Source organism: Sebastes fasciatus, chromosome 17, assembly GCF_043250625.1.
Source record: "Sebastes fasciatus isolate fSebFas1 chromosome 17, fSebFas1.pri, whole genome shotgun sequence".
Classification (NCBI taxonomy): Eukaryota; Metazoa; Chordata; class Actinopteri; order Perciformes; family Sebastidae; genus Sebastes; species Sebastes fasciatus.
Genome location: NC_133811.1, coordinates 24,727,027 through 24,751,938, shown reverse-complemented (window position 1 = coordinate 24,751,938; position 24,912 = coordinate 24,727,027). Strand labels below are relative to the sequence as shown.

At 38.4% G+C, this 24,912-nt stretch overlaps 1 protein-coding gene and 1 long non-coding RNA gene across 3 annotated transcripts in view; both read right to left on the bottom strand.

Annotated features, from left to right (window-relative positions):
* Positions 1-1,351: 1,351 nt before the first annotated feature.
* Positions 1,352-19,311, bottom strand: LOC141754233 (prolyl endopeptidase). Its single transcript, XM_074613162.1, has 15 exons — positions 19,047-19,311; positions 13,213-13,287; positions 12,996-13,129; positions 12,750-12,880; positions 12,415-12,624; positions 12,180-12,301; positions 11,191-11,296; positions 9,678-9,869; positions 6,552-6,749; positions 5,125-5,228; positions 4,659-4,795; positions 4,011-4,105; positions 3,599-3,730; positions 2,379-2,535; positions 1,352-1,983 (listed from the first exon to the last, which is right to left on the bottom strand). Exons 1-15 carry the CDS (start codon positions 19,086-19,088, stop codon positions 1,689-1,691), a joined length of 2,130 nt encoding a protein of 709 aa, XP_074469263.1. The 5' UTR covers positions 19,089-19,311; the 3' UTR covers positions 1,352-1,688.
* A 2,047-nt stretch (positions 19,312-21,358) lies between these two features.
* Positions 21,359-24,912, bottom strand: part of LOC141755042 (uncharacterized) — a 39,611-nt gene continuing 36,057 nt past the window's right edge. For both annotated transcript variants that reach the window (XR_012590761.1, XR_012590762.1), the window contains 2 exons: positions 23,945-24,207; positions 21,359-22,186 (listed from right to left, as the gene is read on the bottom strand). This is a non-coding gene — a long non-coding RNA (uncharacterized LOC141755042). The remainder of the gene's footprint in view (positions 22,187-23,944; positions 24,208-24,912) is intronic.

The window sequence follows — 24,912 nt, the reverse complement described above, 5'->3', positions numbered from 1 at the left end:
CTCGACTATTCTGCACTTCCGAGATCTCTCCATGCATCTTTCATTCTCCTCTGTCTCCCTTCACAACTGCACAAGTCCACCCCTATATACAAGTCCTCAATCTTGTGTGTTCTATTTCTGCTGTTTTATACAGACGTATCCTACTTATCCCTATCAGCCCTCCCCCCACCAGTAGACAGACAGACAATACAAAGGATTTAGCAGAGTGCATCCAGAGTCCAATCTCCTTAAATGAAGCAGAATGACACTAAACTGACACCCAGCCTTTGACCTTGAGGTGTTACAGTACACAGCCAAGCTTGCAGGTTTTTTTTTGTAGTACCATACTGCCACTTGGTGGAACATGTGAAAACTGCACCCTAAAACTCTGAACAGTGGTGCATAGCGAGTGGATCTTTTTTGGTTGATTTGACATTTCAGAGGGAAGTACTTGACTTTTTCCTCCTAATTTACTTGGCAACTTTATTTAGTACTTTGCAGATAAAGATTGTACATACAAAACATATGACCACCTTATAAATAATTAAAGGAAAAGTAGGAAAAGTTCAACAAATTGTGCTTTTAAAGTTTTTTTTTGTGGTGGAACAATTTCCTGGCCGGATCATAACTTGTCTTTTTTACGGTACAATTTTTTGTACCGAATTATCAAAAAGATTATGTGTTAATTGGTGAAGTTTAAAGGTGTTAGTAGGAACATTTTGTTACCTTTGTACAAAGCCAGTCTAGCAAATTTCCCTTGTCTTTATGCTGAACTAAACTAATAACTTGCTGGTTGCATTTATACATATTTGCTTTACAGACATGAGACACTTGTCTAACTTCTTTTAGCATTACTGTAGATTAAACCACCTAGCTGAATAGAAAGTAGTTAAAATGTGTTCCACCTCAGCCAGCAGAAACAATAAAATGTATCAGTAATAACAATGCAATATTATAATATTCTGAAAGTATTTTTTCTTTGGCATTTTATGCCTTCATTTGATATTTGACAGTAGACAGATGACAGTAAATGGGGAGAAAGAGGTGGGGAACGACATGCAACTAAAATTACCCAGCCTGATTCAAACACGGGATGTTGCAGCACATAGACCGCACCCTAAACCCTGAGGTCACCGGGCCACTTTTGATACTAATAGTATATTTTGATGGGAGTGCTTTTTGTCCTTTATATAGGCCAAATTTTTGATGCAACACTTTTACTTTTAATAGATCATTTTGACCCTGAAGTATCGCTACTTTTACTCAATTAAACTTGAATACTTCTTCCACCAATGATGCTGACCAATTCTGATCTAACTAGATCTACTATAGAACAAAATATTTAGATGGATTATAACATATTACACAAAAATCATAGTACAAATGGAGATTTTATTAAAATTATATTAGTTAAAATTAAATTCCAAACTTACAACGTGCATTCAAAACAAAATAATTATCTTTTTGTGCATTTGATTGGTTAAGGTTGTTGTCAAGAGTTGTTTCAAATAAGGCATGATGGTTAGTATTTCAGATTTTTATCACACTGTTAGTCATTATTTTTCCTGTGATATTCCTTCATCTGTTCTAATTTTCACTTTTGTTGTACCAGTATATTCTTCTGTCTTTCACTCGTTAGTAAAAGTATGTTTTCTTAAAAATAAACAGAATAAATCATTCACCCTCTCTCATTGTGTATATCCGTTACATCATTCCTTCCAGCTGAGCCCAAGTGTCTCAGCGATGAAGGAGAAGATGTGCGTGTCCTCCAGGATTGCCTTGGCGGTGGGTTTCCCTGCACCGTGGCCGCTACGGGTGTCTACCCTGACCATCAGAGGCTGACGCTGCGTGGGGTTGCTGCCCACTCCGTGCTGCAAGGCAGCACAGTACTTCAGGGTGTGGAGAGGCACCACACGATCATCGTGATCTCCTGTCAGAAGCAGGACGGCGGGGTAGGGAGGGCCAGAGTAAGTTGACTGAGGCAGGTTATGAAGAGGAGAATACCTGGAGAGAAGGTGAGAAAGACCAGTTGGAAGGAAAATGTGAGGAAATCAGAGAGAAGAGAGGATATGGGAGAGATTCATGAACTTTAAGACCGTATCTTAATGTGAATGGCAAGAAGTGAAATGATCGGCAGGTAAATTATTAGAATCATTTAACATCACACAATCTGATATTAGAATTTAGTTTTCCTTTAGTTCTATTTTTATATAGTTTGTTCTATTTCATAGTTTAAATTGTATTCTAATTTAAATATTTGTTTATACATTTTCTGTGTGTGTAGCATTAATTTGGCTACAACTATATTTATTAGTGCAATCCTGCATTGTACAGTAACTATAGCGTGTTTTCGTGTGTAAGTAGACTTTAGTGATTTGTTGTGTGTGTGTTTTTCGTACTTGATGAGCCACTTGAACTGCTCCGGGTCGTCAGAGCAGCCGTAGTCGGTGGTCCAGGCGTGGCCGATGGTGAATTTGTGGAACTTCAGCATATCCATCACCCCCACCTCTGCCACAACGCAGCCAAACAGGTCTGGGCGCTGGTTCACGCACGCCGCTGTGTATGTGTGTGTATTCAAAAAATTCCGTTACAGATTCCATTCGCTTTCAGATATACACACTGAAACACATCCTCTTTACTTCACACTGTAGGACACAATCACTCCTAAACGGCCACTTACACACCAGGGAAGAAGTCATTAGTTGGGTTTGTGCGATGCCATATGGCAGCCAGCCTTTGGTAAATGATGTGACTAAGCACTGTTTAATGTGCTGTTTAATAGCTAAATTAATTGAAGCTAAGCAGCTAACTACTGTTAGATGAATTTGACATTAGCAATTATGCCAAAGATTAGAGAGAAATATAAAGAATGCAGGGCATTGTGATCAACGCAGCTGAGACTAGAAATGGACCAGTGATCTTAGCTCGTTGTGATCTTAGCTGGTTGGCTTTGAAAGTTGAAGGGTTTTTGATTTAAAACTATGCAATTTCACATTATTTCGGACCATTATTATTACTATAGATAATGCCCAAAAACTGTTAACACAAGACTTGCTATAGTTAAATATTTATTTATTATTATTTTCTTTTATTTATTATTTATATATTTATTATTACTACTATTATCATTATATATTTATATTATTATTATTATTATTATTATTATTATTATTATTTATTTATATTATTATTATTGTTATATTTATTATTATTTATTATTATCATTATTATTACTATTATTATTATTATTATTATTATATATTTATATTATTATTATTATTATTATTATTTATTATTATCATTATTATATGTATTATTATTATTATACGCATCACAGCCTTTGTCTGAACATTTAATTATTCTGCCAATGTTTGCCCTGTGAAATCATATTCTGTAAATCAAGAGCATATTCAGAATTCAAAATTTAAATAATGCTTCATTAATTATATTTATTGACAAATAAAAAAAAGGTATGATGAACAGTTCACCACCTTCACTATTTCAACTCCTAAACGCAACAGGTAATGGCCTTTTGCATTACAGTTTCCAGGGAATACCTTTAAAAACCTTTCACACTAAACATATGAACGCACACAGCTGATCCTGTACTACTACTCACCCACTAGCAGTCCTCCGTTAGAGGCTCCGTTGATGGCGATGCGGCTGGCTGTGGTGTACTTCTCCTGGACCAGATACTCTGCTGCACACTGGAAGTCATCAAAGCAGTTCTGCTTGTTTGCCAACGTGCCAGCTGCAAACACACGATAAGCAGCAGTTGTGTGAATTAAACTATAGCAAACTTGTGTTTAATGTTTCCTAATTAACACCGTCTGTAGCCTCTTTCACAGCCTGTTCAAGACAGGAATGCAGTTATTCTGCCTCGCCTTTCTATATATAAAAAGGTACAAACATGGAATGTGGGACAAAGAACTGTTGTGCGAATCTCTGTGTAAAAAGAGGCTATTTTCTCTCTGACACACTCTCCTTGGTACAGTGATGTCTTTATCAGTGCATTCCGTGGATGTCTGTACCTTTGTGCCAGGTGAGGCCGTACTCTCCGCCACCTCTGATATTGGCCACTGCCAGGATCCCTCCAAGGTGTCTCACATACAGCAGATAAGCAACACTGACCACAGACAAGACAGAGGAGATAAAACCATGGACAACACCGTTACAATACTTGCATAAAATTATGTCAAAAATCCCAACGTAAGTGGATGTTTGATGATTTTTATTAGTAACTGTAGCATAAGTAGGATACAGATTACTTTCCTGTATTATATTCATTTTTAGATTCACACTTTTTTGCTGATGTACTTTATGAAGGTATTTAAACTAGTTAGCAGTGTTAGTTATGTGTAGAGTTCGTAAAAGTAAAAACAATATAGTAACCTCTTTCACCGGGCATTGAGTATAGTGTTTCTAAAGCACCACTGATGCATATATTTGCACAAACATCCAGTCATTTATAGAGAAATCAACACAAAGTAGACCCTCGTATTTTTATCTGACAACGGCTGGTATGTTTTCATTTCATTATAAATGTTATTTATATTTATTTGAGACAGAAAAAGGTTAAGAAACGTGCTCATTTGTAATGATCCACAATTAAAAGCTGGTACTATTAATTTATGGAGCCGTGGAAGTCACTGCATGTTCTACAACACTGTCCTACTTACTTGTAGTATGGTTGTATGGAAGCCTCAAAGCCTCCATAGCCATAAAGGAAGACGGGGTGAGTCCCATCCTTCTTCAGGCCCTTAGAGTTAACTAAGAACATGGGGATCTTGGTTCCATCTTTACTGGGATAAAACACCTGTAAATGCATGCGAGAAGATAGATTCACAAAACATCTCTTACGTCAATGTTATTAAATGGCACAGTTTCCTCATAATTAAAGTCTAAGATGAGCTGTGTACAAACACCATTCAACATTTCCTCAACATTCTGGGAAATCATCTGCATCATGATATGAATATGTAATCAGTAGATGTGATAAAAAAAACAGGAACTAAAGATAATTGGAAGATGACGGTAAGGAAATAACAGTACTACGAAAAGGGTAACGGGGAAGTTTGAGCATGGAGACATACGGTCTACAGAAAGAGGAGATAAGTAAAGGAGATAAAAACAGGAGGAAGTCACCTGGCTGGTTTCATAGTCCTCTTGCTTGATGCCTTTTACTTCCACCTCCCTGAACACGCTGGGCTCTGGGTTGGTCTCGCTCAGATCACAGTGGTAAATGATACCTGGGCACCACAGAACAGAGGTCACACAGGTTACAGGTTACTGTGTGTTTAACTCATTGCATGGGGATATTTACAATAACTGTTTGTTCATATTAAATGACAAAATTTGATGATGACATACTAATTAGATTACAAATTACACAACCTGCAGTTACAGTAATATAGTATATTTTATGCAGTATTTGGTCTTTACCTTTAGTTTGTTAGACTTTTAATGTATTTTTTCTGGCATTTAATGTATTATTTAAAAGTATAGGAAGTAGTAGAAGTTGCACATTACAGTAGCAATACAGGACTTGCAGTAAAATATATATTAAAGACGTAGATGTAATATTTTTGGGGGAGAAACGGACAACTTAAATTTGTCCAGCTTCTCAAATGTGGGAATTTCCTGCTATTATTTATCGAATCTGTCAGTAAACTGAATATAATTTAAGATTTTCACTGTTGGAGGGACACAACAATGAATTTGTAGATGACACCTTCGGGCATTTTTCTATATTTTAAAGAAAAAAAACAATTTATCAAAAACAAAAAAAAATCAGCCTATTAATCAATAATAAAAATCTTTAGTTGCAACTATAATTGATACACTTTAAAGACCCCTCTAATGAAAATCAAGCTTTTCAACCTTGTTAACATATGGTCCATATGGTGTTTATATATGCTACAGACATATGAGTGAAATAAGCAACGCAATGGAACTGCAGCGTACCAGTGACAGTCTGAGAAACACAGAGTCAGACACCCGGGGCTTCATACGTCACATACCTAAGGAACCAACCCTGTCAACTTGCGGTGTGGGGGCATATCATTAGCGTAACGCTATGGCCAAAACGAGGGGAATCAGAGGAGAAGAAAAAATCATCATGTCCTAGCCAAACTTCCAGGGAAAACTTTGAAATAGTACCCCCCAAACAAGATGGGGTTTCCCACAAAACTTATATTGAAACCCGACGCTGTTCCATCCATTTAACCTGGGGACACGGCGAACATGTTGGTCAACCGGTAAATTTCAATTTTTGCATATTATATATTCATAGATACGCACAAATAAATGAGGCAAAAGTGAAGAGTAAGCCATTCAAGGCATAAATGATTTTTTGTTTCATAGAAAAAACTTCTTAATATGTAATTTTGATGAACCGAGGTGAGTTTTTAGGGTTTAAATCAATGCCAGCAGATGAACATTAAAGACTTTTGTATGTATTTTACGGTAATTGTTTTTGCAGCGTGGGATTAATAACTTTTTTAATAGTATTTTATTTTCTAATTTTACTAATATGAGACAACTAAAACAGTTTATGAAATGACAGAGTGTACCAGGTGTAGTGAAGGAGGTGAACTTGTAGAAGAACTCAGAGTGTTTCTTCTTGCAGCTCACTCCGGACACAGTGCCGACGTCCAGCGGCAGGTCCCTGACCACCCGGCCTGTAGACAGCTCACACAGCTGCAGGATGTCCTTCACGTCGTGGACATAGTTGACCAGCAGGTGGCGCTGGTTCACACAGGAGACAAAGCCTTGCAGAAGGAGAGAAAAAAGGGAAGTGATAGAAAGTGAGTAAGCTGCCTGTGGTGTTGTTGAAAAACACCGTCTCCAAGAGAAACGGTTATGTCTGTTTTCTTTTCTATGTTACTACCAATGTCAACTTGTTTCTGCAGTTAATACAGGTATGGACTATGACATGATGAAATCTCATCAACAGCCAGCAGGGAGCAGCCTACTATAAGTGTAATACCTGTAAATACAGGACCTACTGCTCAGCAGATGTCAGCGATGCCACACAGGCTGCCTTCTCTTGGTTACTCTGTTTACTTCAGACTGTAGCACCAACGCCATATATGGCAAGTTTTGCCTCTGAGTGTCATCCCAGTGTCAAAACAATGACAGCGCAGCAGTGAACTGATGAATCAGTGACTTCATACTTTATATCAGTTACAGTATATTCAACAGTTTGGTGCCAACAACCACCACCATCACTATGAGGGCCAACTTGGAGTTAAAATGGTGTGAAGAAATGATATCAGTGAACTGATACTGGACCTATTACAAGGCTGTTATAGGAGAGGAGACAACGCACTTAGTTTAGAAAATGGCCAAAGACAGTGCAGTCAATGGACCAGCTGCATAAAGGTTGTATTGTTAAACAAGTGTAAAAGCCATGGAATAACATGTTATCAGATGTCAACTCCTTACCAAAGAACGTATATTGCCAAGAAGTGAAAGTCAATTGTTTGTTACATTGCAACATCAGCGCCCAGCAGCAAGGCTACGCCATTTTGGACTGAAAGCGACTACCGGACGCCAGTAAAACGTCTGCCTAAAAAGTGCCGTACAAAAGTAAAACAAATTTATTTCTATTCTACTGTCAAATTATACCGAAATGGCCTGTATTGAACGATAAAATCTATAAATATAATAAGCATTTTTTAGTCGCAAAAATGGCGGTAGCGGCCGTTGTTAAAAAAACAAACACAAAACACACAGCAGTTTTGTCTCTTTGCTTCTATACTCTTTGTCCTTACTGTGGACTGCATGTAAACAATGACTGTTTGCTGCCATGGCAACAAGTTTACAGTGCTGCTATACCCAGATGGGACATACATATCATTAAGCAGAAAACTAGTTTTACAAATATTGTGAATTAATAATGGTTTTATATAAATATATGAATATTAATATAATTTTAAAAAAATTGGTCAAAAAGTGAAATTGGAGAAAACAAAAGACCATTTACTCGCACTGATAAAGCAGTATCACTGATATCACAATCATTCTGTAATACTTTACTTACGCTACACTTTACCCTATTTAGCATTTTAAGCAGTATACAAACATTCATTTAATAAATGCTTAATAACACATAAAGTAGTTGTACGCAGCAGTTTGTGCAGTTTTGAAGCGCTTATTAAAATTAAAATTTTTGTCAGCAATTATAAATTGCCCTACAAAGACCTATTTTACATTAGTACAGAAGTGTTTTACTATGCTGTCATTTTCTCTTTATACACCAGCCCACACTTATTTGTTGTTTGTTATCACTATTAAGTACTATTATTATTTTCTGTATATTAATCTTGTGCTTTCTATAACATTGTGAAATTTTAACATTATTTAGGTGGACGCTTCAAAGAGGTTTTTCTGCCTCTTCCTGCACTGTATCTCATTTGTAATTTTTTGTTAAGTTTGCGTATTCTTAAACTGTGCAAAAATAAAAATAAATGAAATACATTAAACAGCTACATTATAGTGCTCTATAAAACATGTATTGAATGTTTATATGCCGCTTATAAATGCTAAATAAGGGGACTGAGAATGAAGTGTTGCCCAATCATTCAAATTATTTGCCTTAACATACTTGTTTCTTTCCTTTCCAAACTTTCTACTGGCGTGTCCATGCGTTTTACGTCAGCAGAAACGTGGACATTCACTGTTATGTGTTTCAGTGATCTCTAGGTACAGTTACCATCATTCAAATGACTCATAACAAAAAAAAAAAGTGCTTTGTAAGTTTCACTTTTTGAGCCGAGTTCCCTCTGACGAAGGTTTTCGACCACAGACACAGAACTTCCCAGTTGTTGTGGTCAGACGGTTGTTGGACAGATTATTCTCTGAAAAAGTATTTTGTAAGACTTTCAGAGATGTGGAACTACTTCACGTACAAGCCCTTTTTCTGAAGCTTGGTGGAGTTTTCTCACGCTCTAACACAAGCCCACGGCCGTCATACCAACAAAGATTTGTTTTACAAATCACCGGCAAAACTTCTGTATGAACTTTCAGGCGTGTTACACTTCTGCTGTAGAGAAGTGATACTATTTAGATGGACTACTTAATCTTCTTTAATCGCAAATTAATCAGAAGTAGAGTTAAAGGAAGCTTTGTCAAGTATTAATTCTCTTATTAACATGGGAGTGGGCAAATATGCTTGCTTTAAGCAAATGCATGTATATGTTTATTATTAAAAAATCAATTAACTACACAAAACAATGACAAATATTGTCCAGAAACCCTCACAGATACTGCATTTAGCATAAAAAATATATGCTCAAATCATAACATGGCAAACTGCAGCCCAACAGGCAACAACAGCTGTCAGTGTGCTGACTTGACTATGACTTGCCCCAAACTGCATGTGATTATCATAAAGTGGGCATGTCTGTAAAGGGGAGACTCGTGGGTACCCATAGAACCCATTTTCATTCACATATCTTGAGGTCAAAGGTGAAAGGACCTCTTAGAAAATGGCCATGCCAGTTTTTCCTCGGCAAAATTTAGCGCAAGTTTAGAGCGTTATTTAGCCTTCGCTAGCTTCAAACTGAGCCAGGTGAATCGCAAGTTGCATTAATGCGTTAAAGAAATTAGTGGCGTTAAAACAAATTTCCGTTAATGTGTTATTATTAACTTTGACAGCCCTTGTATATTCTATTGAAATTTCCATTCAGTCTCACCCAGGACGTCCTTGTCGTGCTGCGGAATGAGGGTGGTCCAGTGCTGCTTGTCTGGTTTCTGGATGTCTATGTTGATGAGACGGTACCGAGGAGCATCCAAGTTGGAGCGGAACGTGAATACAGTCCCCTCGTTGGTGACATACGAGTACTGGGCGTCAAAGTTGTCCACAAGTTTGACCCACGGCAGCAGGCCTGGAGGAGAAGATGAATACAATTACAAAAACACTATTATAAAAGATGCATGCAAGTGATTTTCATCTGTATCATTGACCAGTGGGAGATGCAATCACTAACACAGTAACACATTTTCTCAATAGACTTCACTAGAAAGTGTCAACATTCCTCTGTGTGTGGGAGATTTTTTTTTTTTAACCAGAAAACAGGCATTTTGAAATCTCAACCACTGGTGAAGTAACCGTTGAGTCACTGGCCTCAACACCTACACATGGTTATGATATATCCATTACCGCTTGAAAAATCTGCTTTCTTGAAATGCTGGTGTGGTTTTCAATGAATCGGCTATTTTTCAACACAACTGTTAAAGCAACACTTACTCATAAACAGGACGTGACGATAATACTTCACAGGAAAGCAATATGAAAGTGACAAGACCCAAACTTGACGGGTCACTTTGTTTTAATGCTGCTAATCGTTGCAATTAAAACAATAAGAATTCTGAAGCTGCAACGTTTAGTCGATTAATTCATTAGTCAACGGACATAAAAATAATCGGAATCTATTTTGATAACGCTTCAGTCATTTTCCAAGCAGCATTATCTGGTTCAAGCTTTGGGTGTGGAGGAGGATTTGCTGTATTTCTTCGTCATATATCACTGTTACATGAAAATCTTTTGGCTTTGGACTTTGGTCAAGCAAAACAAGACCTGGTGAGACATCGCTTTGCAATTTGGGGAGTGAGGATGGGTGTTTTTTGACGTTTCCTAAACTAAATGATTAATGGAATTAATCAGAAAAAGTACCCTTTAAAATAAAGAGATACTTCCATCTATGATGTCTTTTTTACAAAAGACTTTTTCTTCTCACTAAATGCTTTACTCTACAAAGATATTTTTTCTGTTTATTTGCATGCACATACAAAGATGCTGTCAACCCCCAATTTTATCTTACGTCAACTTATCAATTTAAGAGTCACAATCACGCCGAAGCAGACCTAAGGATTCATTCTGTATCTGTGATCATGTCCATCCACGTCCGTCACTTCTAATACGTTTTAATCTCTTGGTTGAGACATATACTGCACACGATGTCCTTTGATACACACAAAACAACCCACAATCTCCTCAGAGCAGAATCAAAAACAGTTTGCTTCTCCTAATCAGCTGCACCTGTGCTAACAAGCATGTGGCTGGTATGAGCTACCCGAGGCCGGCCTCTGCCTACGCCATACATCCCCCTAGTGCTTGGAGGGCATATTACACCTAACACAAATAAAATACATGGCTCCTACACAGTGAACTGTTCTCAGTCGGGAGAGCGTCTCAAGGCTACAGACCTGCAATGCCATCGGGGAGCTGCTGGAGGTCACAGTACCACAGCCGGTTGACTGGTTCACAGCCTTCAGTGATGGACAAAACAGCATATCTGCCATCATCTGATATCTGGAACAAGGAAGGAGTAAAAAGACAGGTAGGAAGGAAGCAAAGAAAGAGAGAGAGGCATGTGATTATGTCAATGTAATCTTGTATTTTTAACTTGCCTTGACCCTGCAGAGAAAAAAAAATGTTTACCTTTCGCTTTCCGTTTGTGTATTGTGTCATGTGACTTGTTGCAGCAAGACAACGGTGGAAACGTGAGAGTTGGAGAGAGGAGTGTTGGTGTTGTCAGAGTTTGTTGTGTTTTAGTACAGAAAGCGTAGATTAGTGTTATCTAAAAGATTTTCAGTGTCATGGCTGAAATATTTAGCTGATTTCAACAATGTAGATGCAACGTCAGATTTCAGAATGAGACTTCTCTGAGCGAGACACACAATAACAAACAGACCGGATCAAGCGAAAGCTAAGAAAAAGGTTTCATTTCTCTGCAGGGTCCTTTTACATAATGTTATTAGACGCTTATAATAACAATCTGAGCCTGTCAGTGGCTAAAACAAGCACTTTCAGTGGACGTAAACTGACGGTACCAGGTTGTCCCAAATGATTACATTACAGTTGGTTTAGTGGCTGCCTTCTGCAGCGTTCTCCCTCAGTACTGGACCAATTTCAAAAAGTGACACTTAGACACAAAAACATGGGACAATAGGGTCCAGGTTGAAAAATACCAAAGTTATATGCACTGATTTTTTTACACAAATGCAGTTCCTAACAGATAAAGTTATTTTGATTTAATTTCTTTTGAATGCAGGATTTTAACTTGTAGTGGAGTATTTTCACAGTGTGGTATTAGTACTTTTACTTAAGTTAAGGATCTGAATACGTATTCCACCACTGGCCTTATTGCAAACGGGTGATTATAAGGAGTGATTTAAGATTACTGTGGACTCACGGTTACTGAACTGTGCCACTTGGGATGTTCGGGAAACTCCGCAACCAGAATGTCTTCTGACTGTTTGGTGCCGATGGCGTGGTAGTAGAGCTTCTGGTTGATGTTGCTGGTGGTCTCTGTGCCTTTAGTGAAAACAAAAACAGAGGGGCTGAGTCTTAAATGCATTTGTAATTGTTGTAAAGGTGTTTCTTGCACAGAGCATGCGTTTGTTGTGTGCATGGTGACTCTTCCCAACCGTCAGTTTTGCCTTCCTGGGGTGGGTAGCAGTTGTAGAAGACGCCCTTGGCATCGTGGGTCCAGGCCAAGCAGCTGAATTTAACCCTCTCCAGAGCATCAGGCAGTCGGGTGAGGTCATCAGCCTTCATGAAACTCACTGTTACCCAGTCGGAACCACTGCTGCTCAAACCGTATGCAAAATATTCACACTCCTCAGACAGACGGCCCACTGGATGGAGAGAGGGGAAAAGAAAAGAAAGAGGGATTCAGCACTTTACATCTTCTTCTTTGTGTCTCTACTTGTCTGGGTATATGTGTGTTTGTGCAGTATATGTGCTCTGGTGAATGGCTCACTCTTCAATGCCACAGTGCCATCTTCAGAGAGTGTATTCGGGTCAAAGAATACAGTGGCAGCTCCATCCAGAGAGTCCTGCTGGTACAGCACATCCTGGTTCTGGAGCCCTTTGTTGTGAAAGTAGAAATACCTGGAAATAAAAACAGGAAATAACGTGACAAAAAGCATGAAACTGCAATTCACGTCTCTCTGATAAGTGTTTTTTCAGTCCGTGCATTGCCTATTCTTTCACTTTCAACTAGTACCTCTCCCCTCTTTTGTAAGGGCAGCTGTATTTGGGATAGTCATAGAGCTCAGTGAGGCGCTGGTGGAACTGAGCCCGGACAGCACACTGCTCCAGGTACGGCATGGTCACTTTGTTCTGCTCCTCAACAAACGCCTGAGGTACAAAAAGAGAGAGAGAAGGGATGGAATTTCTGGTAAAGACACAGCTTCAGCTTTCTGCAAGAGATCAATACATACCATTGTTTCTGCACTATCAGTGTCTTCCAGCCATTTGTATGGATCGCAGATCTTAGTTCCATGGTGGTCATCCACCTACATGTTAAACAAGAACAAACAACAGCGGTGTTCAAACTTTGGCATTCAAACTTGATTTTCTTGACGGAGAGGATTCTCTTGGTGGTTGACACTTCCCTCGAAAAATTATTTGCTGTGGAACTGAAGAGCATGCATACTTCTGCCAACTGTCTCGTGAATATTTGGCTTGTCCCGTAAGGGCTAGGCGATTAATCAAATTTCATTTGTAGTTATGATTTTGGCAACAATTATGAGAACAAGGATTATTGTGTCATATTTCGTTTCGCAATGATGCAATCTCGTTTGGTCTTGTGTAATAAATCCAGAGCACACCTTTTGCTCTGGCTGGCCCTTGCAGGGCACGTTTCATCGCGGTGCGCCAAGGTCGGCTTTGAAAAAAAAACAGGGTGAAGATGTCTCGCGGCTCCGACTGTGAGCTTTACAGTATCCAAACTTCACCGCTTCCCTTGGGGCGTGGACTTAATGCTCGCTCTGCACCTTGAAACACCTATCGATACAACTAGTTTATGATTGAATTGTTTACAATAGCATTAAGTTCTTCATAGATATAGTATCTTAATTTTGCTCTCAAAGTGCACCAGATTGATGCCATTTAACTTTAAAATGTACAGTATTTTCTTTCTAAAATGCATGTTTCCAAAGTCAATAAGTAATCGTGTTAAATAACCATGATACGGATTTTTGCCATAATAGAGCAGCCCTATAATAAACGGTGCAGCTGTAGGAGCGTATGATACATCAACTCTGATGTGTCAGTGGGCAGATTCTTGGCCAAAGGTTTTTGATTCCAGTAATCAGAATAATAAGAAATCATTTCCCAGTAGTCAGAGGTTGAGCTCTACCTAAGAAGCATTGCATTATTATTTCCGACAATTTCACTTTATCTTGGCATCATTTCAAAATCTATGTGAAAGACAATTTCCAAAGATTTTTATGCAAGTTGAAACAATATATATATTTTTTTACATATATACAGCGGGATATACAGACGTAGGCAAAGTTGTTGGTAACGTTCTGTTAAAGAGAGAAAAACCCACAAAGGTCACTGAAATAACTTGAAACTGACAAAAGTAATAATAAATAAAAATTTACTGAAAATGAACTAATTAAAATCAGATATTGTTTTTGAATTATGGTTCAACAGAATCATTTAAAAAAAATAAACTGATGAAACTGGCCTAGACAAAAATGATGGTACCCCTAGAAAAGATGTAAAATAATGTGACCATAGGGACATGTTAAACTAAGGTGTGTCCTGTAATTAGCATCACAGGTGTCTTCAAACTTGTAATCAGTCAGTCTGCCTATTTAAAGGGTGAAAAGTAGTCACTGTGCTGTTTGGTATCATGGTGTGTACCACACTGAACATGGACCACAGAAAGCTAAGGAGAGAGTTGTCTCAGGAGATCAGAAAGAACATTATAGACCTTCATGTTAAAGGTAAAGGCTATAAGACCATCTCCAAGCAGCCTGATGTTCCTGTGACTACAGCTGCACATATTATTCAGAAGTTTAAGGTCCATGGTACTGTAGCCAACCTCCCTGGACATGGCCGCAAGAGGAAAATTGATGACATATTGAAGAGACGGATAATACGAATGGTAACCAAAGAGCCCAGAACAACTTCCAAAGAGATTAGAGGTGAACTCCAAGGTCAAGGTACATCAGTGTCAGATCGCACCATCCGTCACTGTTTGAGCCAAAGTGGACTTAACGGAAGACAACCGAGGAGGACACCAAATCATAAAAAAGCGAGACTGGAATTTTCCAAAATGCATATTGACAAGCCACAAAGCTTCTGGGAGAATGTCCTTTGGACAGATGAGACAAAACTGGAGCTTTTTGGCAAGTCACATCAGCTCTATGTTCACAGACGAAGAGATGAAGCATCCAAAGAAATGAACACTGTACCTAATGTGAAACATGGAGGAGGCTCGGTTATGTTATGGGGCTGCTTTGTTGCATCTGGCACAGGGTGTCTTGAATCTGTGCAGGGTGCAATGAAATCTCAAGACTATCAAGGCATTCTGGAGCGAAATGTGCTGCCCAGTGTCAGAAAGCTTGGTCTCAGTTGCAGGTCATGGGTCCTCAAACAGGATAATGACCCAAAACACAGCTAAAAACACCCAAGAATGGCTAAGAACAAAACATTGGACTATTCTGAAGTGGCCTTCTATGAGCCCGGATCTAAATCCTATTGAACATCTGTGGAAGGAGCTGAAACATGCAGTCTGGAGAAGGCACCCTTCAAACCTGAGACAGCTGGAGCAGTTTGCTCACGAGGAGTGGGCCAACATACCTGTCGACAGGTGCAGAAGTCTCATTGAGAGTTACAGAAATCACTTGATTGCAGCGATTGCCTCAAAAGGTTGTACAACTAAATATTAAGTTAATGTTACCATCATTTTTGTCTAGGCCAGTTTCATTAGTTTGTTTTTTTAAATGATTCTGCTGAACCATAATTCAAAAACAATATCTGATTTTCATTAGTTCATTTTCAGTGAATTTTTATTTATTATTACTTTTGTCAGTTTCAAGTTATTTCAGTGACCATTGTTGGTTTTTCTCTCTTTAACGGAACGTTACCAACAACTTTGCCTACGTCTGTATATTATATTTGTTTATACATTTTAAGTAGTTTTATTTCACCAGACATATGCAGCTTTTATCATCTGCATCACACTCCTGGTCATGACGTATCCGGATACACGTTGGCCTGTTTTATTGCCTATGCTCAGAAAATAAAAATCCCTATATATTTTCTTCCCTGAAGAGGAAGTGCCTTAGTTATTTTCCATGTTTGTCTGCACCGCTTGATGACGACTTATCCAGCCAGACTTCCTGGATTCTGTTTCTTGTACTTTTCCTGCCTTGCTAAAGAGCGACTGTCGTGTGAGCCATCAAAGCCAAGCAGCGCTTCCTTCCTCTGTTTTAAACTAAATGATTGCGATCGGTCATTGTCTTTGCAAATGTAATTAAATCTAAAAAAATTATATTATTTATCAGAAAGACTGGACTTTTTGTCTTTAAAACTTGTCATGAAAAATATTAATTTTCTATCCAGCAGTAAATGGATTACTGAGCGTACAATAGTGAGCCTCGTTCGCCTTTATCCTGTCCTCCTTTAAGACGTGACACATGCATGTTTAGTCATGTTTTAAGAGCCTGTGGGTCATAGTTTTGTGAGGGTCTACTTCACCTCCCGTCCCTCTTTTCCAGTGCAACTCTTATTTATCAGACATGGTTGTCATTTTTGCGTCATTTCCCGTTGTTGATTGTTACATAATTTTGTAGTATCTGCAACTGATGCACCAACGATTGAGGCAATGCCCGTTTGGCCATGTTGAACTCCGGAAGTTCACTTAATAAAATATAGATACTGGTGTGTCAGCAGCAAACACTGCAGAATGCTGTACGGTGGCAAAGAGCCAAGTTTCAGTCAGACATAATAAAGCATACACCCAGTCCTGTAGCGTTGTTATCATTGAGGACACGGAGGTCAGGTCCTCATTTACTGGCTGTAATCACCTTAAGAGGAGTTTACATTCTACACTCACACAGAAGTGACATATGGTGGGTTTTGAAGGCTCATTCTGATGCTGATGATTTACCGTTTCAGACAGACAATATCAATAATCATTCCTTAATTCAATTAGAGTTTAAGTTATTAGTTTTTTGTCATTATTAAATGCTTAAACTTATTTGTCACAGCTTTTTTTCCCCTGGTTTTCTTTGATAGTAAACTGAATATCTTTGGATTTATCAGACAAAGCAATACATTTAAATAAGTCAGCTATTCCCCAGCATTTTATAGGACATTCAATTAACTATAGAATACAGATTAATCAATCAATCAACAAAATAATCACAAGATTAATCAATCATAAAAGTCAGTATTAGTTGCAGCCCTACATTCAAAATGCATACATGTTATTCCTATGGTCTCAGACAATCCTAAAAATTGTAGTAAACATGAACAACTCTCTTCCAAATCCCCCAAATAGCGTGCTAAAACTCAAACTTGTGATGTCACAGGGTATAAAGTGTGGAGCTGCTCCATAGACAATGAACTGGAGAGATGGTACAGGTGACACAGAGAGCACCTAAAGGTACAGTATATGGCAGAGGTCAGCAACCTTTACTATCAAAAGAGACATTTTAGGCAAAAAAAAGGAGAATAAATCTGTCTGGAGTCACAAAACATCTAAGCATTGTGATGAAGGTAACACAGTTTATAGTCTAAGTATATAGTATTTAAGTCAAATGCAGTGAGGGCCAAAGTGCAAATGTACTACGGAGTATTAGGGCCACATTGAGGGAAAAAACATCTGAGATTTCCAGAATAAATCCATAATATTTTGAAAAAAAAGTCGTAATATAACGAGAATAAAGTCATAACTTTATGAGAAAAAAAGCAAATAACACATTAAATTAATACTTTATAATATTATGACTTTATTTTCATAATACAACTTTTTTACTCGTAAACTTCTGACTTTATTCTCGTAATATTATGACTTTATTCTCGAAATCTCAGATTTAGTTTTTTTTCTCAATGTGGCCCTAATACTCCGTCGTACCGTAGACCTACAGCAATGATAAATAAAAATGAAAATGTAAACAAAAAACAGTTGTTCATTTCCACAATTTTTTTTTTTTTAAATCCACATGGAGCCACATGAGAGGGGCTAAAGAGCCGCATGTGGCTCCGGAGCAGCAGCTTGCAGACCCCTGGTATATAGGAACATTTTCTGTTTCACAACTGAGAACACTACAATAGAATAAACATCATTTGGGTATAAAAAGAAAAAAAAAACATTCTGTTGGTCCATAAAAATCCGTCTCTCATTCATCGTCTATGGAGCAGCTCCAGACTTTATACCTGATGACATCACAAGTTTGAGACTTACTTCTCTGGTTTCTGTCTTTGAGAGAAAGAGGAGCTCATGTTCCAAACTGTTCTCAGACGCTTTTCTTAATTGATCAAATGCTGCACTTTACTGTCTTTAGATTTTTTTTATTATCCTTTTAATTTTTTTAATTTTAACTTATACTTTAATATTCTTTTATTAATTTTTATCTTATGCACTTTGTGCTCTTTTATCTTGCTTTTATATATGTAAAGCACTTTTAATTGCCTTTGTGTATGAAATGTGCTATATAAATAAACTTGCCTTGCCATGTTCACATATTGATTGATTGATTTACAAAGCCTTGGGAATAACATATTGGAATTCTTAATTTGGGTGGTGTTCCCCTTTAAAATTAAACATTTAACACATAAATCAATAAAGAAAACTCTCAGTTGAATGAATAAGTAAAGTCCTGGCTACAGCCCTGCATGCATCATTCACAGGACAGCTGCATTATCAGTGATGATAAGGAAACTAAATGCAAACTGCCTCAATGAACTGTGACATTATGAACATATTGTTCTGCATGGTTTCATGGTGGGGTGTTTTACCTCCTCCACGGCATGCAAATGCGTCAAAGTGTATCACATTTTGAAAGAGATAGTATTACTTATTTATGTGGTTAATACAGTACGAATTCCCCTTGAATGACCTTTTTACCAGCTGGCATTAAAAGTTTTGTTTTTGTTTCTCCGGTCGCCATTTGCCTTTCTATCCTCCACCCAGAATGACTCGTCTTTCTCTTCCTCGTCTCGCCTTTTCCTGCTTGTGACTTTGCACCACAGGACTTCACGGAATGACAGACAGACAGAAACAGACAGCTGGACTTCTTTAGACACAGACCTGACTCTCATCTCTTCGTGCAGCCGGGTACTTGAACGCCATGGTTGTTTCTTTAAGTGCTCCTCTGTTTCCACTCTGTCGCCTTTCTGTTGCTACTTTGTTTCTTTTTTCCTATTTTTTTAAATTGCTCTGAATGCAGCATCTACCGCCGAATCAATGGAGCCTTGAAGTGAAAGTGAAAGCATTTTCTCTCTCTCACACACACACACGAGCAGACCATGCACACCGCGTGCGTTTGCTCTTTGTACAGGAAATGATGTGTCATCCAGGGCAAGTTATGGCATGCGCAGTTATGCACTATGGAGAGTCGTAGTAGCAATTCATGTCATTTTAATTTAGATCATCTTTTTAAAAAAAAATGTTTTGTTTCTACATCCCCCACCAGAAAAATAATTAGGGAAATAATAAGAGATAATTTGTTGCCAAAAAATAATATTTGCTAAAAAAAATAAAATAATTAAAGGGACTGTTTGTAACTTCTTTCAGGTATAAATCACCCGGGTCGGTGTCATATGCACGCTCCTGTGTGGCTACGCTGTTCAGACTCAGACTCCAACACAAACAACACGGAAGCACCAAAACTGCAAAGTTATATCTAGTGAAGCCCGTCTGTTAATCAGTGTTGGCCGTAGTTGCAGGACGCCGGAGAGACTCACACACCGCGCGCGTTCTCGCTGTCTCGCTCCACCTCTAGACGAGCATGCGCGCACACTACACACTTCCGAATAGTTAGTAGCTCTGAGAATATCTAGTGAGCAGTTATTTCTGCACAAAGTGGACGTTTGTGCAGAAATAACTGCTGCAGCTCCTCCAGACCAACAGAGGTTTTCCGTGTCTTGTGAAGTGATGGTGCTCCGCAGAGAGAAACGTTATCGTCTCCGACGGTGCCGCTGTCTCCCCTGTTCCCTCCGGCCGCGGTCGGGAGGCTGAAGCAGGAAAAGCCAACACTAGGATCAGCAGTGATTCATGGAGAGACCATCGTCTGGTCAGCTAACATTACTGCCAAGCAGCTGAAATATAGAGTGATATTGTGGTTTTAGCTGACGTGTGTCGCCTCACTGTTTTGAGCGATGCTAGTTCATGTCTATTTAGAGCGAGCACAAGCGCGAGGCCGACGCTGACTTTCGTTGACTTAACGGCCACAGGTGTCGCTGTTAACAAGCATTTCTGAAAGTTACAAACAGTCCCTTTAAAGTAACAAAATAAAATTCAGAAAAGGCACAGCAAAATGCCTCAATAAACATGTAAAACTAAAGTCCTATGTGAGTATCTGAATTTGACGGGGAAAAAAAGAAAGAAACTAAGAAAAGAGGATGTGTTTTTATGCAAGTACTGGTGATGACAAAGCATGACAGGCAGCTCTTTTTTTAAATATGCTTCATCATCATCATCATATTATATTCACTTAATAACTTAAAGGTCTTAAAGCAGCAGTGGGTAGAAATGGAGCAAATATGATTCAAAAAAGTTATTCAGCGGCCACCTGACAGTAGTGCATGAGACAGGTAATCTGAAAAAAAAATAAACTGCCTCTGTGTCCTCCAGTGCTCCTAATGGCATCTGCAAGATTTCACAGACCGGAGGAAAACAACCAATCAGAGCCGAGCTGGAGCCTTGCCGTTTCTGGGCATTCGTCAATCACTCGCAAACTCTGATCAAACGGTCAAACTAGGCAGCGCTGAACAAATAGGAATAAATATATACTCGCCTCAAATGTTTTCAGAATCATCTTGTAGTGCACTTTTTAGCTGTAAAATTAGTAAGTTTGTGAGGGGGGAACGGGAGGACAGAGGACACGAGGAAGCATAAGTTAGCGTAATGAAAAGGATCTTTTGTGTTTGTTGAGATACTGGACCCCACTCATCAGAGAACAGTTACAAAACCCTGCAAGCTTTTTTTTTTTTTTTTATTAATTAATCAATTAATCGTTTACTCAATAAATGTTGCTTTGTCCAACCATCAGTCTGAGACCCAAAGATATTTAATTCACCTTGATACAAAACAGAGAAAAGCAGTAAATCTTCAAAATGTTTGGCGCATTTGAGTTAAATGATTGATCATTAATCAAAATAGTTTATTACTTTCAGTCGACTGATAAACCAACTAATGATTTCAGCCCCGAAGCTTTCACAAAAAGGCGTTCTTATTATTCCTCTGCTAGAGTGAACGCAGTGGCAAGCTAGTAGCGTTTCTGACTATAAATCAAATCACTAATAATAGTGCAGCCTCCTGACAACAAAATAAAAGCCTTTGGCTTGTGACACCTGCTTCATGTAACCGGCAATTAAACTAAAAATGGCACATACAAACACTAGAGTGTGCCTGTTGGGGAACGTCCACAAGAAAGAAAGACTTGAAGGCATTTCCATGCTCTTTACTGTAACAAAAACAGATATGAGTCACTTTGCCACACCTAAATGTCAAACCACGGCAAATAATTCCCAAACTCATTGAAAGGTTCTGTATTTGTGTAGTTGTACTTCACTTATTCCCAGACTGCTGTTCCAGTACATCAAGAGGTCGGGGACTAAATCACAAGTTTCATCTCGATAGCATATTATGCTGATTCTTTGGATGAACGATACAATATTTGCTGATATCACAAAGTATGCCACGATCCGATTTCAATGCAAAAGATGTGAGACAATATCATATTTCATTTAACAAAATCAAATACATTTATATCAACTCACAAAAAGCAACAAAATTATGATTTGACGATTTTATTACTCGGCTCTTCAAGACATTTAAATGAAAAACAATTTATTCTTTTTAATAAAAAGCATTAAAAATAGACCTCCTGTTGTTCACTATGAAGTGCCACATGTCTATGTGTCTTATCACTTAAGAATTTCAAAATAAAAGCATATTTTATGGCTACTTTGCATCGATGATTTCGGATCGTTGACCATTGAATCAATATATCAATCCAGATCGATGTATTGTAACACCCCTAGTAAATAGTGGTAGCTTTGCCTCACAATATGAAGATAAACCCATGTCATTCCATCACTTTAAACTGGATCTATTTGTTGTGTTATGAACTCAGATGTAGCAGGTTTGAAGGAAAAAACAACATGTTGAGACAGTGAGCATCCTCCTGGATTAACACCCCTCGAGATGGAAGTACAGGGGGGCGACTGAAACAGAGAGAAAGAACAAAAACAGAGTTTCAGACGTGTAATCTGTCTAATCCATAAAGCTGTGAAAACGACTGGGGAGAGAAAAGGAGGGGAAAGACGGAGGACGGGGAGTTAGAAAGAGGGCTAATTTCAAACTAATTTAGCTAAGGTGATTAAGTGAGACTGGCTTGATGAGAAAATAAGCTGTTAGAAGGCCTCTGACCCTCTTTCAGTGTATTTACCTCTCCGTCTCAGTGATATTACAGACACCAGGTACAATAAGAGCACATGTTGTACAGTTTATGCACTGACAATACAATTTTTTTTATAAGTAAGGAAATCTAAACAATGATTAGATCACATTACTTATACTTTATTTGCAAAAAATAAAGTAAAGAAGCTTCAGTCTTTGTCATAAAAAGCAAGAAAATGCATGTTACGTGATAGGTCATAGAGTTTTAAATGCTGACAGTGCAAAAAAATACATTTCAGTGTAGTTGCAAAACTGAAAACAGCCACACCATGTTATCATAAGTTAAGATCAAATTGCTAATGTGTGTTTAAACCCTTTACACCGCCCGACCGCTATTCTGTCTTTAAGAAGATCCATTAACATACAGATATCATATGAAACTAGAAAACCTAAGGAATGGCGAGGAAAAACTGGTATGGCCATTTTCAAAGGGGTCCCTTGACCTCTGACCTCCAGATATGTGAATGAAAATGGGTTCTATGGGTACCCACGAGTCTCCCCTTTACAGACATGCCCACTTTATGATAATCACATGCAGTTTCTTGCATGCAGTACAAATGTGTTAGTTTTGTCTATTCTAAAATGTGGTATCACTGTAAAGCTGATACTAATGAGCCCAGTTGTATTCATGTGTGATGATGTTAGTCCCCATAGTAGCCGTTTCATATAGTGAGAACATTTTTTTAAACTTGACCTCACTGTATAAAATGACCTGTTATGACCTCTAGGATAATCACAACCCCATGAAACTTTACAACCACAAACTAGAGACCTAGAGCATTCAGAGGATGGATGGATCAGACTAGAGACCTAGAGCATTCAGAGGATGGATGGATCAGACTAGAGACCTAGAGCATTCAGACAATAAGGGGGTTTCTAAGCAGTGTCTATGCTCGCCATCCAATCGCCGAAAAATGCAAATCTAGCAGAAATCTCAAAATGTCAAAAGTTTTTGAAACCAAACCACAGCATGGCTTCTTCTTTGACTTTCCTCAAGATCTTGGTGTCTTAATATGATATTTTCGAGGGATTATTGATCATTTTTATCAATTCTCGAGTGGTAAAAAGAATTGTGTAACAAATGATATCAACCCAAAAATTGCTGCAACAATTTATGAGTGTGAGCATGAGAATGGCCATCATGTACTTCTATCATAATGTTCTTAGCCCTTTTACACTTTCACAATTTATTTTACTTAATGAATTAATTGATTAATTCATGTTTATTTCTTATTTATGACTAGAACAACTTGACACATAGTGCTGAGCTGCACCTCAATTTAATCCTCAGGTTCCCAGCTTTCAGATGAAAACTTTAAAGAAAACGTACCGCTATATTGTCTTTTCTTTCTGGGCTACATCAAACTCTGCAAATACAAAAAAAATAATGTTGTGAAATATCATGTGATCTTACTTTGTAGAAAAGGAACCTTCTCTGAATTGCAGAAGCAATAATGATAAAGAGACAGTTGGTGCCAAAATAGCCCACTTAATAAGTGTTGAATCATTGCTTTGGTGATTACCTAACAACTGTATCGCAACAAGTGCTTTAATTGGCAGCAAAGTCCCTAATCTTTTGTGCCACCGGGGATGAAAGTGGACCAGGCCAAGCCACGGGCAGATGGGCTGTTATGGAAGCAGATATACTGGGCCCCAGACAGCCTGAGCCCTGCAGCGGCTCGACCAGGCTGGCAGGGCCTCTACGGTGGCTTGCCGGCTTTGGCCTGCATGGCGTGCTGTACAGATGGGCCCTAATTGGCTGGAGGGACCCAGGTAGTGTGCCAATCTGCGAAGACAGAGAGATTAGATTAGCCATGTCAGATTACAACAGAGCAGAGTCAGACAGTCATCTGACTGTGATGCAGCTCCAGACTCACCCACTGAGAGAGAGGGACGGAGGAGAGGAGGGAGGAAGGGGCTGTTGATGTTGTAAGAGGGGAAAAAGGATGGTGTGTGAATAAAGGTGTGTACAGTGGGAACTATATTTTAAAGACATAACAATATACAAAAAAAATGATGTGCCAAGGAGTGGGAAGAAAACACAAAAGGGGAAGAAGAATAGGGGATTTCATATTAGTAAGTCATTCTGTGGTTACAAGGGATGCACCGATCCAACTTTTTCCGTCAAGATAGCTATACCTAGAATCTGGGTATCGGCCGATACCGATCTGGTACAAGTGTTTAATGAATAAGATGTCTGACTCACTGTGTGGAAGTGACTGGGATCATTCTTTAATGTGTAAGGCAACATCAGGCTTGACTTACACATTGCATTCCTGACTTTGTAAAACAAAATGTAACAAATAAATACATAGATATATGTTTACTGAATTGTTATCTATTATTAAAATAATAAATCGTACACTAGGAACTTGGTAAAAGAGCTTTAACCTTAACAGGAATTACAATTCAAGTGTAAACCTTTTTAATGCAGCAACAAATTGGTCAAAACTTAAGCAGGAATTCAAATTTCAGTATATAATGTATATAG